This window comes from Hevea brasiliensis, chromosome 13 (genome assembly GCF_030052815.1).
Source record: "Hevea brasiliensis isolate MT/VB/25A 57/8 chromosome 13, ASM3005281v1, whole genome shotgun sequence".
Lineage (NCBI taxonomy): Eukaryota > Viridiplantae > Streptophyta > Magnoliopsida > Malpighiales > Euphorbiaceae > Hevea > Hevea brasiliensis.
The window spans coordinates 89,845,316-89,862,003 of NC_079505.1; the positions used below are offsets into that span (position 1 = coordinate 89,845,316).

The 16,688-nt window shown below is 36.0% G+C and overlaps 3 protein-coding genes, 1 long non-coding RNA gene and 1 pseudogene across 4 annotated transcripts; 2 read left to right on the forward strand and 3 right to left on the reverse strand.

The window, feature by feature from the left end:
* Nucleotides 1-271: 271 nt before the first annotated feature.
* Nucleotides 272-2,498, reverse strand: LOC110661998 (uncharacterized). Its single transcript, XM_021820867.2, has 3 exons — nucleotides 2,061-2,498; nucleotides 1,834-1,946; nucleotides 272-777 (listed from the first exon to the last, which is right to left on the reverse strand). The coding sequence occupies exons 1-2, from the start codon at nucleotides 2,347-2,349 to the stop codon at nucleotides 1,858-1,860; spliced, it is 378 nt and encodes a 125-aa protein (XP_021676559.2). The 5' UTR covers nucleotides 2,350-2,498; the 3' UTR covers nucleotides 272-777; nucleotides 1,834-1,857.
* Nucleotides 2,499-2,563: 65 nt separating this feature from the next.
* LOC110661999 (uncharacterized) lies at nucleotides 2,564-4,114 on the forward strand. Its single transcript, XR_002496236.2, has 2 exons — nucleotides 2,564-2,712; nucleotides 3,730-4,114. It is a non-coding gene; the product is annotated as an uncharacterized LOC110661999 (long non-coding RNA).
* Nucleotides 4,115-8,826: 4,712 nt separating this feature from the next.
* Nucleotides 8,827-9,295, forward strand: LOC110661964 (SEED MATURATION PROTEIN 1). The gene is given in 2 exon segments (XM_021820818.2): nucleotides 8,827-9,057; nucleotides 9,059-9,295. Coding segments are annotated over 2 exon segments (321 nt in total). The 5' UTR covers nucleotides 8,827-8,872; the 3' UTR covers nucleotides 9,195-9,295.
* A 28-nt stretch (nucleotides 9,296-9,323) lies between these two features.
* On the reverse strand, nucleotides 9,324-11,454 carry LOC110661963 (probable terpene synthase 4). The gene is made up of 6 exons (XM_021820817.2): nucleotides 11,350-11,454; nucleotides 10,595-11,244; nucleotides 10,294-10,512; nucleotides 10,064-10,202; nucleotides 9,722-9,970; nucleotides 9,324-9,620 (listed from the first exon to the last, which is right to left on the reverse strand). Exons 1-6 carry the CDS (start codon nucleotides 11,452-11,454, stop codon nucleotides 9,324-9,326), a joined length of 1,659 nt encoding a protein of 552 aa, XP_021676509.1.
* Nucleotides 11,455-12,355: 901 nt separating this feature from the next.
* On the reverse strand, nucleotides 12,356-13,421 carry LOC110662032 (xyloglucan O-acetyltransferase 3-like; annotated as a pseudogene).
* Between the last annotated feature and the right edge of the window lie 3,267 nt (nucleotides 13,422-16,688).

Genomic DNA, 16,688 nt, shown 5'->3' on the forward strand with positions numbered 1-16,688 from the left:
TGCCTTTCGCCTACCAAGGACCTAGCATATCTTTGTTATGCAGGCAATCCATGATGCAGTTGCCATTTTGTGGCTCTGATTTTATAGTGATTAATTTTTCATATATTCTCTTTCGCCTGACATTGCATAATTAGAAAATTTTAAAAGAAACAAATCAAACCCATCAAAAATGAAAAGAAAAGAAACTAATATGAAGATACATAAATTTTATAAGCCAATCAATGGAGTAGGAATTTCAATTCATTCGAAATGGTGCTCAACCACATTGCGGTATCAAGAATGAAGAAAATATATTGAGATTCTGGACTAATCATCAAACAATTAACAATTGTATTAAGGTTTCATTAAAGCAAAAACCACCGAAAAACCTCAGCCCCGAATCATCATATTAATCTCTTATTCTGATACTGACTGTTGCATACCTTATCAATTAAGGACTAGTTATCAACAAAAACCCTTGTAATTAAGGCCCGATATGACTCATGTTTGTGGGTTACGGAGCTTCTTCCTTCCTTCAATTTCACTTGTTGGTCTCATCAATCGCTGGGGATTTCTCATTTAATGCATTGCTGCTAGCGCTAAATCAGAGAATCAAATGACCACTTTGTTTTCTTGTGGGGTGTGTCAGTTCATTTTTCACAAAATGTTCACACTCCTTAGCTTCAAATTAACTCAGCACGCCTCTCCTCTGCAACTGCAATATCAGAAGTTTAAATTGGGTTTCACTTCATTTTCCAAGGGGTGGATGCTGCTTGTGATGAAATCTACAGTCCTTCCCTGTAAATAAGAGAAAGAAAACTAATATTTAACTTCAGACCTCAAAACCAATGATGACTGATGGGAGCTTTTACTCACAAACAACATGATATCAACAAGAAACACTGAGAAAGCACATGAACTAATGTAAGAAGCTCCCAGTAACAGTTGGTGTAAGAGTTAAGAACAAAAGTAAGTTACTTCATTGGAATCCAGTAAAACAAAAGTAAGTTTCCTCATTGGAATCCAGTAAAGTGAGAATAGCCTCAATTCTGCATCTTCTTTAAGACTTTGTCCATCCAATCATATAAATAAACATGCACATGTGTTTAGCGGTTTAGCAATGATTTCAACGCGGTATCTAGTTTGACATTAATCGCTATCCTTTATAAATAGACAATCATTCCAAGACCAATCCAAAAGAAAGCATAACATATAAAAGGTGAATAGTCAGTAAATGAAAATCAATATCAAGAATTTTCAAGAGCTCTCTTTAGCTGTGTTCTTTGCAATTACTTCTGCATCTTGTTTAAGACTTTGTCCATCCGATCATATAAATAAACATGCACATGTGTTTAGCGGTTTAGCAATGATTTCAACGCGATATCTAGTTTGACATTAATGGCTATCCTTTATAAGTGGACAATCATTCCAAGACCAATCCAAAAGAAACCATAACATATAAAAGGTGAATAGTCAGTAAATGAAAATCAACATCAAGTGTTTTCAGGAGCTCTCTTTAGCTGTGTTCTTTGCAATTACAACTGAACTTATAACAATTAGCAAGTGATTCTAAAGAAGTGATTAAGTCTAAAGGTTAAGTGATTCTACAGAAGTAATGCAATAACAATTAACAAGTGATTAAGTCTAAAGGAAATCAAGCACATAAATTTGAGCTTCCATTGATTCAAGCGATTAAGTCTAAAGGAATCAAGAACATAGAGAGCAAAGCTAGTTTTAATGTAGGAGTTGGGCATTGAACTTGACATTGACTACGAGCATATGATTTTTAATCTAACAAATACGCATAAGACTAATCACACACAGTATACACAGGACGAGACAAAATATAAATACCTTGAAGGACGGCCACAGATAAAATCAGATCCATTCTATCAAGACTCCTGAAATCTTCTCAGCATACTGCATAACGAACGGAAAGGGCGCATCTTCTAACAATTGATCAAGCTCTAATACCACTCAAAAGACATTAAAACTTTTCATCTTTTAGAACACATACACAAGAAATTTTACAAGAAATAGAGAAACCAGAAATAATTCAACATCTTAGATAGCATGATAACCTCGGGTAAGACTATCTATGGCGCAATTAAGGTTATCTTGGCTTTTGAGAGTGTCTTGAGCTTTAGAATCGAAATCCCTAATACTGGCAAGCATCATAGATAAACCCTTGGCCAATGCATCGCTGCTCTTGTTGTTTTCATTGTCAGTATTGGGCTCAGATTGGTGTTCTTGAGGGTTGCTTTCACTGGGATTGTTATTGCCATTAGAGGAAACCGGAGGCTCTATTTGAACAGAAACAGCTAGGCTACTTTCGTCGCTGGGATTGCAGCCGTCTTTTGGTGCTTCCATTTACAGTGGGAATTTCGAGTATCGGAACCAGGAAGAAAGATGAATTACACGTGGCAACAAACTAAGAAACTAGAAGAGGATGGCTTCTAACGAATGGGCTAGACAACCCATTTAACAGTTCATTGGATCTGAACAAGGCCGATCTTATTTTCCTATGGATCAAACAGCCCAAAAATGCAAGGACGAAAATAACCCTTAAGCCTGTGATGGGTCGGATTAGGGTTTCCTGTTGCCTATAAAAGTCAGAGATCGGCCCTCTTTCGTCTTAAAACTTGGATAAGAAACTCTAGTTCATTCTAGAGGAATTGCCGAACAGAGTAAGACAAACAGATCCTTAGAGCCTGAGGCAGGATGAGAGCTAAGGTATGTGTGGCTTTGATTGTTGATGCTAGTTTTATGCTTTGCTTTGTATCTTGTTTTTCGAATGCTTACATGGGTCTGGTTAATTTTCGGATATTTTCTAGATTGTGAATACTCTTTGATAACAAGATCTGTTTGGTTTCTGGGAAATATAAGGGAAGACACGACGCAGGAAGAGTGATTATAATCGTGTTTTTCCTTTTAATAATAAAAAAAATATTTGTATCTGTTACATTTCACTGAACAAAAAAACCTATAGAAAGAGTATTTAAGTTAGATCACATTGGAGATGGTCATTGTTAATATATTATTTTCGTGGATGCCGGTTATAAATTTTTTTGCTTGCATTTCTTCATTAAATGAAGGATCGAAAATGGAATTAGGGAATTGATTTATAGCCTTTTTTTTTTCTTACTGAGTATCTGCGATCACTTTAATGGGTTCTATTCCTGTTCAGTTCAATCAACTTATTATATTAAGAAACTTTGTTTTAAGCTGATGGGTATGTAGCAAATTTGTTTTAATTATTAGATGTGATTAAGTGTGCTGTTTAGCATAAATGATTCTTCTTCCATCCTGTGGAGGTGTTGCTGTGTGATTACTTCATGGTTTACTCTAGATATTTGGTTATCACCTTTACAAATTTATATAGGCCAATTTGTTAGAATTCTGATTCTTCCAAACATTTTCTTGAGATTATGAACTTACTGATTGCTATAACGTTTTATTTTTTTTGCCTTAATATCATATGTAATTTTAAATTTACTTGAAAACTGTGTTGAAAGGTTATTTTTTCATTTCTTTTTTTTTTTTTTGAACTGCGAAATTGCATTACAAGGCCCCAAAAGCTTATTTTTTCTTGTGTAGCTGAAAATTTAACTCCACTTTTCTCTTATTGTATTTTTTTTTCCAAGCCTACTATTGCTATTGTATAATGATGGCTATTGCTTTTGTTTGAATTCTTTTAATCTTAACTCATTTATAATAAAAGTTTAATGTATTATTACTTGTACTTTTCAGTGGAAGAAGAAGCGTATGAGGAGATTGAAGAGGAAACGCCGAAAGATGAGACAGAGATCCAAATAGGTGTTTGGACTGGGACAAAATGGGATTTTCTCCTGATATCAACAGCTTTTGCTGCACGAAGTAGGTTGCTGTAGGATGTTTGTTAGGGGGAACTGCATTTGTTTCTGTCTTCTAGTTTTAGTTGTAGCAACTTTTCTAGGAATTAGTGTTCTTCAACTTGCTGGTTAAAATGTTGAGTTGTGTTTGGTTTGCTGTTACGTTTCTAAATTGATTATAGAGCTTGTTAAAAAGCTTTATGTACTATGAACTGGTGCTGAATATAACAGTTGATTTTTTTTTTCATTATTTTTAAATGCAAAAATCCGATTTTGGCTTGGAATTAGAGTGGCCATTTTTGGTTTGGTTCGAGGTCAGTTTCCATCAGTTTTGTTTTAATTGGCTTTGGTTAGGCGGTGGTCAAGTTCTGAACTGTGGCTGGGTCTACTTCCCAGTAGCAGATGGTATTTTTCTATGCTACTGTTCTAATTGCTTGACTGAAGGAAAAACACGGGAAAAATGTGTTGTAAGGAAGCTGCTTAGGCTAAAGCTGCGTTGCTTTTGTTTTATTGGTTTCATGTTGATTATAAATTGATTTTTTTAAGTAGTTGTCGTTGCTATGACTTTTGGTCACGCTAACATTCCCAAGCGGGCATAATGTGTGTGTTGAGGATAAATGCTTACATTGCAAGGCTGTAAAGGGTCGCTAGCGTGGTCCTAGGTTCTTTTTAGCTGGTGGGTGTAATTTTTTGTTTTTCGATAAAAAGAATAGAACGAAGGCTGTGTTCCCGGCCTTGTTGTGGCCCAACCCATAAAACATAAAGTATGGAGTGCAACTACAACTATTTGGGGGATTAACTCGACCTTAAAATCAAACTGTTTTGCTCAACTTGTTCGGAGTATTTCCAGGTGGTACTCTTTATTTGCCTAAAGATCACAATTAATGAATGCGTTACGCGTACAATCAGCAATCCTTGACCGTTCACTATGGCCCATACTGATCAATTTGTCTTCTTTTCATCTTTTATTAACATATAACGGAAATTTTATAAAAAATATTGTACCCATAAAATATTAGACTTTGCTTAAAATCCATGATTTCAGTTGAATAATTAAGAAAATTTGAATCAAAGCAGCATTTCAATTTTGATTTTAATTTGGTTTCAATTTGACATGGTTTAGCATGATTTTGAATAACTTTATGATTGAATCGAAGTTGGAACAACTGATTACGGTACAGTTCAAAATCCATTTCAATTAGATCCATTTCATTTTCAAATTAAATAAATTCAATTTTAAATTTGAATCGAATCATGGCTAGGCTTAATTTAACATAACATTACAATAAAAGACAATATATATAATATTATGATCGCTTCAATTATCAAAAATAACATATAAAACGAATTTTCTATGGCATAATAAAAATATGATACTATTAATATTTAATTTATTTTTTTGTCAAAAATTAATATTTAGATAAATTCAATAAAATATTTTGATTGCATTAAATTTTGTTTATTCCTGCTACTATTAAATGTAATCTTACATTACTTGCCAGATGAGAGGACCGATTTCTACAACCAATGGGGGTAAATAGCCTGTCTTGTCTTTTCCTATGGGCCTAAGAGCCCAATCAACCTGCAAGGACGAAAATAACCCTCAAGCGTGAGTGAGGTTAGGTTAGGGTTCTGTGTCGCCTATAAATCTCAAAAGAAGCTATTCTCTACCCCTTGATAAACTTGGAATAGAAAATCTGGTTCATTTGCTGGAAGTCGCCGAACAGAGTGAGACACGCAGATCCTTATCGCTTGAACCAAGATGAGAGCTAAGGTATGTATTGAATCCTTGTTTTTGTTTTTATGGTTTTCATTATATTTTATCCTCTCGGATGATTATATGGTTGTTATTATGGATATCTTGGTTGCTTAATTTGCTTTGTAGGGTTTTAAAATCATGGTAGCTCTTGTCAATTTCAATTGATGTAATTGATTTTGCTAAAGGGTTTTAACTGATTTATTCAATTACTGGCTCTCATTAAATTGTAACATATAGAGTGCATGCTTCTCCTTCCATCCAGTGGAGAACCTTTAGCTATTTTATCTATTCTTAACATGTATATCGCGTCCTGAGTTACCTAGCTCGTAGTTTGGTTTGGTTCATGCGACGGGTATGGTTACAGGACCCCTACTTTCCTACGTATGGGGTACGCAGGGTGGACTTGGTTGGAGCGCTATTTAGGGTCGCGGTACGCTAGATTTATATGCGGAAGCCAAGGAAAGAATAGGCTGCAATGCATTTGTATCTTTCCAAGTTTCTTGAACAAATGCTGTGCAGGCCTAGGCTTTAGCCTATTCGAACTTGATTTAAAATTTAAGTAACAGAGTGCAAGTTAAATAGGAAACTTTAAATAAAAGAAACCTGTTCTAATTAAATGAATTTTGTGGATAAAGATTTTGAGTTCTAAGTTAAACCACTAGATAACTTTCATTTAATTAAAATCAGGATATGGAAAAGGCAAAATTTCGATCGCCAATTTTCACGTTCTGGACTGTGGGTTCCGGAGCACCTTTCTTGAAGAAGAAAGGGAAGGAGAAGAGGGGGGGGGGGGGGGGGTGTTGTGGTGTTGTGGAATGAGAAGAGGGGGTGGGGGGTGGTTTGTGGTGTTTTGGAATGAATTAGGTAACTGTGATGGCGTCTTTTTAAAGCGAATTGCTATTGATTAAGTTCTTACAAGCAAGGTTAATATATTGTAATTTGTATTCTTCAGTGGAAGAAGAAGCGTATGAGGAGATTGAAGAGAAAGCGCCGAAAGATGAGGCAGAGATCCAAGTAGGCGTTTGGAATTTCAACAAGATGCGGTGTTCTCCTGTTACCTTCAGCTTTTGCTGCTTGAAGTTGATGGCTGGAGGTTGCTTTTATGGAAATGCTTCATTTTGTTGTCTTCTAATTTTAGTTTTAGCAACCGTTTTTGAGACTTGTTCGATTAAATGTTTTGAGTTGCATTTGATTTGATATTCTGGTTATCTGGTATGTTTCTAAATAGATGATGGAACTTGTTTTAAAGGTTTATGCACTATAACCTGCTTAATCTGCTGTTCTGTTCTGTATGTGCGAAAGATGTGTAAACGGGGAATTGTCTTGAGGATGATTGTCCATTCTGCTGATTCTTGCGTTGAAGCTCCAAGTGATGTGTGATCAGATTCAACTTACCATGTTAATGGAATTGAATTTAATAATTATCCCATTTTCTATGCCCGTTCACTTGAAAAAGGAAAATTGAGAATTCTGTCCTGCTGGTCTTTTGGCCATGCCTCTTCAATCCTGCCTTCCTTGCACAGTCCGGTTAAAAGAACATTGTAACTAGCCAAGTTAGGCTGCCCACCCTTTGCGATTAGGATTATCTCATCTGAAAGCCTTATTGCTTGATTTACTCCTTTCTCCTTATAAGTTGCTTCAAGCAACTTGAATGCATTTTGGGCCAACCCCTTTTGCATTAACCTATCCGCAATCTGAAAGCTTCTATTCAAGTTACCATGCATGCAAAGCCCTCTTAATAAGCGAATTATAGGTAAAGAGGAAGCAGCAGCAGAGGATTAATAATACCAGGTCCAATCATCATTTCTAAAACTTCTATTGCCTTCATCATCTTATTTGACGTCCACAAGTTGCTTGAACATCAGGCTTGTGGCCCTTTTTAACCGTGTAGACCAGATGGAAAAATGCATCATTAGGCCTAATTTCTCTATTTCTATGGTAATTCTTACCCGACCTCCAATTGGGTAATGTGGCAACAGTCTTTGGGGGAAACTGTGATCTGGGTAGATGCCAGAACTCTAGTAAATCCCTTGTTAAGCGAGAACGAATGGAGATTTGGTAAAGCTATTCTTGCTGCCTCAGGGAATGGGTTGGTTAAAGGAGAGACTGAATTTACCAAAGCTGCCATGGGCAACAACTACGAAGCCTCCTAATTATGCTGTCCCTAAGGCAACGGATTTCTTGTAGGGAAAAGACATGAGCTTTTGCTCGTTTGCATTGACAGAGCAAAGGAATTAGAACGCCTAGGTTTTCCTAATGCCTGACTTTCCAGTATGAGCACAAGTAGGAGAAGGGAATCGTATTGCTATGCATGAAAGAAGAGGATATAGAAAATGTGAAATACACTAGAGTGACATCTGATATATGAGTACATATACATTCAAGATGCAATTGAATCAAGAAAGAAGAAAAGTAATAACAGTGAAAAATGTTAAACATACAGCGAATATGGCTTGCTTTATGTATCAAAAATCGATTCTTTTCTCGACCCAGAAAAGTTTGAGCAGGTAAACGTAAGACCCAGAAAGAGAAATGCGTTGAATGCTGACACTTTAGTCCAGTCCGTAATTGCTCTTTGGCTGTCCAAGACGACAAGTGTGGATTAATTTGACGCCAAGAGCCCTCGTATACACCACGTCTTGTCGTTTCAAAAGTTTCTGTAGCATGCCAGCACTGGATTTGCGTGACAGTGAATCACGCGCCAGCTCAACAAATTTTAGTAGAGACTTCTCCTCTGCTCCATATAGCCCCAGTAAAATTGGCTGAAAATGCCTTTCAAATCCTGCTCTCAACATATACATTGCGTAAATACTGATGCTTGGGGTTAATATTAGAGATGCTTTTTATGAAAAATATTTTTAAATATATTAATTTGAGCATATTAAAAATTTATATAAAATTAAATTTAATACTTTAATTATATAAATATTAAAATATAAAAAATATTAAATTTGCCCTTTAAATATGTCAATTATATAAATATTCAAATATAAAAAAATATTAAATTTACCCTTTAAATATATCACATAATTTTTCTAAAAAAAAAATAATAATATTAGATATTTTTCTCCCCTTAACTCAATAGTTGATAACTCGAAGGGAGAATACGTGCGCAAATATGGCAAAACTAGAAAGAACAGAAGCCACGTGCCTCAATCAAGAGACACTTGTCAATCTGAAGCTCTCATCATTTGACACGTAATACAACATGAATCTATAAATGGAAGGGCAAAGGAAAATTGTTCATGTTTATTTAGTTGAAAGCAAGCAAAAAGGGAGAAGAATGGCGAAGAGTGAGGATGATATAAAGTACGGGACTGCACAGGCAAAGGTTTCTGAGGATGAATCTCTAAGGGTGAGATACAAGCATGGCACTCCACTTGAAGGAGGAAAGATTGCAGATTCTGAGACTTTTGATCTCTTTTCAAGTGCTAATAATATTTCCAGTCCTACCTCCAAATCCAATCCCCAACACCACTCAATCTCAGTCTCAGAATAACACGGGAGGAAATGCCACCACCGGTTTAGATTTCAGAATCTCTCTTATACTTTGTTTTGCTTTTATGTTCTTGGAGAAAGTAGTTTTTCAAAGCAAGATGCTGTGATTATCTTGGATATGTACCAAATTAAGCATAAATAATAAGAATATATCTGTAGTTTTGCATAAAGACAAAACTTAAATATATGTCACATATTTATGGTCTAATATACATATAATTATTTTATGATGCTAGCTAAACTGCAATGCTTTCAAAGATCAGGGAATTCATGTTTTCCTGGAGGCTTGGGAGTTTTACTGTATGATTGTCATCAAAGCTATGCATTAAAGGAGCCAATCTTGCACAATTAAGAGCAGCCTTAGTGAAAGAATCTGAAAATGGATTTGGAGAGAGACAGTGCCTGTTGAGTTGCTTCCAAGTATCTAAAATCTTGTTCAGCACATGCTTTTTGGCGTCCTGGACTGAAGTCCCTGGATATTGCCTCTTGTAGCACTCCATATACGATCCAAGCCCCCATTTTTTATCCTCACCCTGCATTAAGTCCAGTCATGCTTAATTAAGATCTGCACATAAAATTTATTAGTCTTCTTTCACTTTACTTTCTTTCTCTAAAAGAAAAAAGATCATTTTACCTTGGCACCTCCAATGCCATCACAAAGACAAAGAATGGTCTCCGCAGAAGATATAATGTCAGGATCATTGTTGACAAGGTGCACAGTTTCCCTTGTTATGCCCTCGCCCAATAGAAAGAAGGCGTGAAGCAGCAGCACATGTATCCCAGAAGTACTATTTGCAATCTTTAAATACTCTTCAGCCCTCGGAAACTGCCCAACAGCCACCCATTTGGCTTCTCCTAGCAATGCATTGCAGAGTCTTGTCCACTGTTGATTAAGAACACAAATTTTATTAAACGTGTATGCATGGCAACTTCAATCTTCAAAAGCTAGCGAGTCTAATTAAGAATATGCGCATACCGCATTCTGTAGAGAACGTTTTGGGTTATATGCATCATCTCTACAAATCTTGTAAGCAATTCCTTCAGTAATGTCAAAAAGAGCCTTTAAACACATGTTCATATAATCTGGTAAGTTGTTTGCAGCAACAATGTCCCATCTGCGTATGTGATCATTTCTTACCATCATATAACAGTATAAAAATGTAATACTAGAATTTTTCGTTCTAGTTGATTTTTATTAAGATTCACCTATTGACTGCTTCTACGAAGTGACTAAGTTGATCGATCCTCCCGCAGCAATGAAAAACGTCTTGTATAAGGTGGAAAAGTGAAACGACTTTTGCAAGCTCCACTCTTTGTCCTGACAGGCTTGGCTCTGTAAGGCTTGCCATGGGCCAGGCGAACCATTCAAGTGGTTTCTCTCGAGCAAACATCAGCTCCCTATTCAATTCAATGTCTCTCCACCATCTTCATTTCAAACAAGAAAATTAAATGAATAATTTATAAAAGAATTTTTAATTTCCAACAAGTACTATTGTGTTGAACTTACTTGGAAATATGAACTATTTCTTCTCGGTGGGAAGATTGAAGCATGTTGAAATCTAATTTGGCGAGTTCCAGAAAAGTCTCTTTAGATTGGATGGTACATTGAAAATTAAGTAAAAAGATTTTAATCACTGATCTTGATAAGGTCTTGTGGTGTGGATGCTTCAATGTATTTGCAACAATTCCAGCTAGATGATCATCAAGATGCATTGCGGATGAATTAAGAAGATGGCCACTGAAGACTTCAGCTTCATCAAGTATATATTCTCCTCCGATATTCAACTGAGATGCCTCATACAATTCCAATAATCCCTTGATGTCCACAGCTAATTCTTGTTTGAACACCCCATTCTCGTTCTTGAACTTGTTAAACACATCTGCAGGCACGTGGTAACCTTGCTGCCTTAACAATCGAAAGCGAAGGGCAACCTGAGAAAGGTCAAGGTTTTGATTATTGGAAGAAGCAGTACAAATCTTGTAGTGACTATTAAGAACTGCTTTAATTTCGTCTTGGAAATGGTAGTCAATTCCCAATCGTTGGAGGGCATCGATCGTTCTTAAACTTTCTGAGAGTGAGATATCATCTTCTTTTGCTTTTCTCAAAGCATGTTTAGCTTCCTTCAATTTCTTTAGTCGTCTATTGCACATTTTATCCTGCAAGGAAACAGAGATCAGCTCTAATCCAAAAAGAAGAGGTAAAAAAAAAAAATAATAAATAAATAATCATACTCATAGCTGGGAAATGATAATAATAAATACCAAGGTTTCATTGTCGAGAACATATTTCACAGCAATTCGTGGGATTCTTTTCAGAGGGATGGGATAGCGGGAGACTGGGGAAAAAGCTGGCTTTGAGAATGCCATGACTGTTGTCCGAGTGGTTTTGGTTGTGAATTATGGCTTGGGGCGTCGGCCCATTTTATACACATATGGTGCGTCACATGAAAACCAATTAAAAACAGATCAACTCCAATGCTTTATAATACGGAAAAAATTCTCGTGAACATTAGCGTCCTACCTCTTCCAATGAAGTCCTCAGAAGAAGACTAGCTGATATGGTGTAGTGTTAACATTAGTTTTTCATATCCATTAAAGGAATTTTCTTATCAAAACTCGTTTTATTATTGACTCGGTTTATTTTGTATATCAATTTTTTATTTATAAAAACTTTATTATTTTTTAAAATAAATCTAACAATATATGAATAAAGTGAATTTTATCCATAAATTTAAATTTAATAATATTAAGATCAATTTTTAGAATTATAAAATTTTAAATTCGCATCTTAATTAAAATTAAATAAAAAATAACATATATGTTTTCTAAGTTTAGTGGTATATATTATAGCATTTATCCTCCGCTTAAATAAAATAGAATAACAATTTCCTTCATAAAAAAATAATAAACAAAGAAAAAAAAAATCCTCCACGTGAGGTTCACGTGTAAAAAACTGAAGCAGTGATTTCTAATGGTCTGGAAATCTATACGAGGTTGACGTTACATAGGAAATATTCGGATTCCCTTATGTTTTGGTCAACAAAGAACGGCACTTGGGATCCCAACACCAAAGCATCATAAGTTCCCTTAAAAATTAATATATATATATATATATATATATATGAACATATTTGCGAAAACAAAGCAAATATAGAAAATACGGCAAGAACTGTTCTTTTTGATCGATTCTAAACTTAAATCGAATCAATTTAATTATAAAATTAAAATTATATCAAAATTGATTATTTTAATTTTAAATAAAAATTAATTAAAAAAATAAAAATATTTTTAAAAATTAATTAAAATTAAAATCAAGTCGAAACAATCCTATAATACGATTCCAATCCTCTTAAACATTGAATTGAAACTATGATCTCCATTCAACAAAAACTATGAATCAAGCAATTTAATAGAATTTCTCATTGATTTATCTTCCTAAGATAGGAGAAATCAGTTTATCCCTTAAGCAATGTTATTAAAATATCATTCCAAGCATCGATGGGGCCTGGCATGCACCATTGTACACAATCGCGGTAACCTTTCATCCATTTTTGTACCCCAGTAAGCATCACGGTGACCGTCAGGTCTCATTAGCATAGACCTGGTGCCATCCAAAACCTCAAAATCTTTTCCCTTTTTCTTCTGCTTTTCTTGCCTTTTCCAATCTAAGCCTTCCAAGCTAATCTCTGATTCATGGAGAGGCGTTGTCCTGTCGCAATTTCCTTCTGTGTTCCATGACCCATTCTCCATTTAATGATAGATTTGGTGAGTAGGTCCTTAGCAGGGTCGCTAAGCCCTTGCATCCTTTGCAGTCGTTGATGTAGTTGAGCACAAGTCTTATTATCCTCTCAAGGGCAAACCCAAGGCTATAGCTTTTGATGTTGGGTTCGTCGGAATATATGCATCCGATTATATTTCCATTATAATACAAGAAATGCTTCCGATAGAACCAATGCACGACTGAGATGATTGCAAAGTCCATTTCAGGGAGTTTAATTGTCCAATTCCTGTCAATCTTTTCTATATGCAAATCAAAGGAACCTGAATTTGTTCCACTGATCACTCTTTCCTCGCCTATCACCAAGAACCAAGTCCATAGGACCATGAGAGTGAAGTCATTGTTTGGGAAATGCCAAGTATGAAGCCGATCATCAGCATCTCTGAAAATTACTCACTGGGACTTCCTCCTGCAAAATTTATCAGCTTTGTTATGGCAGAGGCAGTCTGATAATACATAGGTAAATAGAAAAAATAAAAAAAAATAACTAACCAGTGACAAGACAAAGAAGCGATTCAGCATGGTTCCGAGAAACTGAATCTCCTATAGATGCCATCGTCTTTCCTCGAACAATAATCTTGGAAGCTCACAGGTATCAGGTTTCATCTCCAGTTCAAGAAATCTGTGTCTTTCTATCACGACCCAACCTATGGGCCGAATCGGCAATAGGACCTGGGCCAGTCTAAAGTCCCCGACGTCCGTAGTAAGCCTAACTATTCCTTAATCCAACTCTAAGGCCCATTTGGGCTAAATTTCAAGAATTCAACCAGACAGAGTCCGACCATAAAATAAACTATTTAACTGGTAGATTTTGACTCGTCTGACCTATAAACACAATATATAATAAATTTGGGAGCTCAGCTCACTCTCCACATAATCAAAATGTCATAACTCAAATGGGAACTCAGCTTCCTCATCCAATTCCATCATGCATACAGTTAATAATTTTACAGATCCAATATAATTTTTATAATACAAGCCCAAAATAAAAATAAGTGCTTCTAACACATGTAGAGTCTAAAATTTAACTCAATTGTACAAAATACATTAAATACTATTAATGGACCTACGAAGAAGAATAGTAGATTAGCCACAATAAATAATCCTCCTATAGCCTGGAAAAATAGATGAACAGGAGTGAGCGTTCGACTCAGAGAGTAAAATACCGATGCACCCTATGGAGTGATATGCAACATCCTCATAATTTTCATACAAATCATATCATAACAGCAAAAAGGTAAATTTGGAGCATTCACACACCCAACATTGTTAAGCAATACATATATGGGAGCTGATCCCCTGTACAGCTCTCTTAATCCAACCTCTGCCAGTGAGTGTCTCTCAAGCCGGACTTTCGCTTAATAAACCAAATGCGGGGTCCCAACGAGTGTCTCTCAAGCCATGTCTACCCCGAAAGACCGAGTCCCAGCGAGTGTCTCTCAAGCCGTGTCTACCCATTCTGTCTATATTCAATACCATACCACACGCATGCACACTACTCCAAATTATCACAAATAACATCCATAATACTTCATTAATTTAAAATGCAACATAAATCATGCCTAATATTTAACTATATAGATATATATTTATAAGTGATGCATGGGCATGTTTAAACATATAATAATATCGAAATCACAATTAAAATTAATATTTTACTCATAAATTTAACCAAAGTCACTGTAGCGGCTAGGCGGAGGAGGAAGGCTGTCCCGACTCACCTGACACTTTTATCTTAATTATTTAATACATTTGACTCAATACAAACTAAGAAAAGATCAAACATATCCTAAGTCGTGCCGAAAATCCGACAGAATCTCCCCTATACCTAGGACCTACCCAACCTGCAAAATAGCTTAAAACACACTTCTATATCTACAAACCATACACCCACAACTCAATCACATCACATAACCCCTCCTGGACCCATCCAAACAGTCAACAATCATAATATAGAACATTACAGTTTAGTTCTTATAATTAACATTTTTTGCAAAAACTATCCAAATGAACTCTAAAAATTTTAAAACTTTGCCCCACTGTCCTTAGCATTATTACTAAACTAATGCAAAAGAAATTATAATTTTCTAAGCTACCACGAATATTTTATAGATTTTTAATCAAATTCAAGTGCTAGATAATTAAGAAAAAGTAAGGTTCGGGTTTACCTATGCCGATTCCGACCCCGAGAACGCTCTCGGGACGTCTGATAACAGTGGAGTAGCCAAAATCTCAACCCAATTCTGAGACTTTTTTTGCAGCCTGTCTGCCTAGCCCGAAATTTACAGACTCGGGCAACCATTGAATTTCCCCGAATTGAAGGTACCTACATGAAGCTCACAATACGGGGGTTAGTACATAATTTTTACGAAATTTTCTAAGCTCATTTAGTACTAAGAAAAACATTACGAATTTTCGTGGGACCCACCAAAAAACGGTGTCCAAAATTTTTGATATTGGTATTGCCGCGAAGCTCTCGATGAGTGGAGCACTCCGGTATTCTCGGTTTTCTCTTGGAGTTCACGGTTTGCGAGAAATTTCGCCCAAAAAATAGAAATGGGCTAAAACTCTCCAGACAAAAATTGGGCAGACTGCTTGAGGGATTTTGGTGTTCTTAGTGTCTATGAAAAGCTCTCGAGGTGTAGATGTATTTTGACACAAGATCCGGTCTGATTGGTGGCCAGATCGGCCAGAATCGGCTCGGGAAAACGAAATGACGCTCTCGTGCAGGGAGGACTTCGTGCAACTTTTCCGGCCGCTCGGAGCTTCGGTCGGTGGTGGGGAGGTGGCTTGGAGATGCGCCGGCGTGTGGGGGAGGCTGGGGCAGTGACTGGCCTGCGAGGAGTGGAGGGAAGAGAGAGAAAATGAGGAGAGAAGGAGGGCTGTCGGGAACGCGCGAAGAGAAGAAGAAAAGGGCAGTGGGCAGGTCCTATTTGATCGGTCCGATTCAGTCAGGTTCGATTCAACCGGTCTGATTCAGGATACAAAAATTTAAATTTTTACTCTGTCTTGGGACCTAAAATAAGGTCCAAAAATTCAAAAAAAATTTTAGAAAACTCAGAAAAATTCGTAGAGTCCAAATAAATTTTTAGTTTTGCCACGTGGTCTTTAAATTAATTTTTAAAAATTATCAAAATTTTATATTTTAAAAAAATTGAACCCGATTTCTAAAATCTGAAAAATTTTAAATAATTTCCTAAAATTTAAATAAAATAAAATATTAATATTTACCCACAAAATAATAAATTTAAAAATTAGGGGTGTTACACTTTCCTCTCATCCTTGAAACAATTCCTCACATTTATATATCGAGACGCCCTCAGGTCAGGAACCGAGTGACCACTGAACAAGTTGCAATTATCTCCTGAAAATTGAAAAAAGGATAGAAACATATGAAAACAGATGGAGAAAAGCAACCGGTTCCTCGTTCTTCCAACGGGAACAGAACAAAGAGTGGTGTTAATTAATTAGAAAGTTACCGTTTTGAAGTGGAAACCATTGATGAAGGGTCGGATTGTTCGTGGGGTAAAATGTGATGGGTGAAGGTGAGTAGAGAATCAAGAAGCTGAAGGCAAAAGTCAATCCCATCAAATAATATAGGAAATTCATTTTTGGGCGGAAAGAAAGGGGAAAATCTCTGGAAAATAGACATTGCAACAGGGAAACACATTTCGGGACAAATATTGGCTTTCTTCAAAACCACAATGGAAATACTTCTATTAATGTTTTACCAGTTCTTCCTATTTTTAATGAATCTGCGTATGGAAAGATGCACAGAGAAGCAGCCCAGGAGTAGTTGGATTTAGACTAATTTTAAACCTAA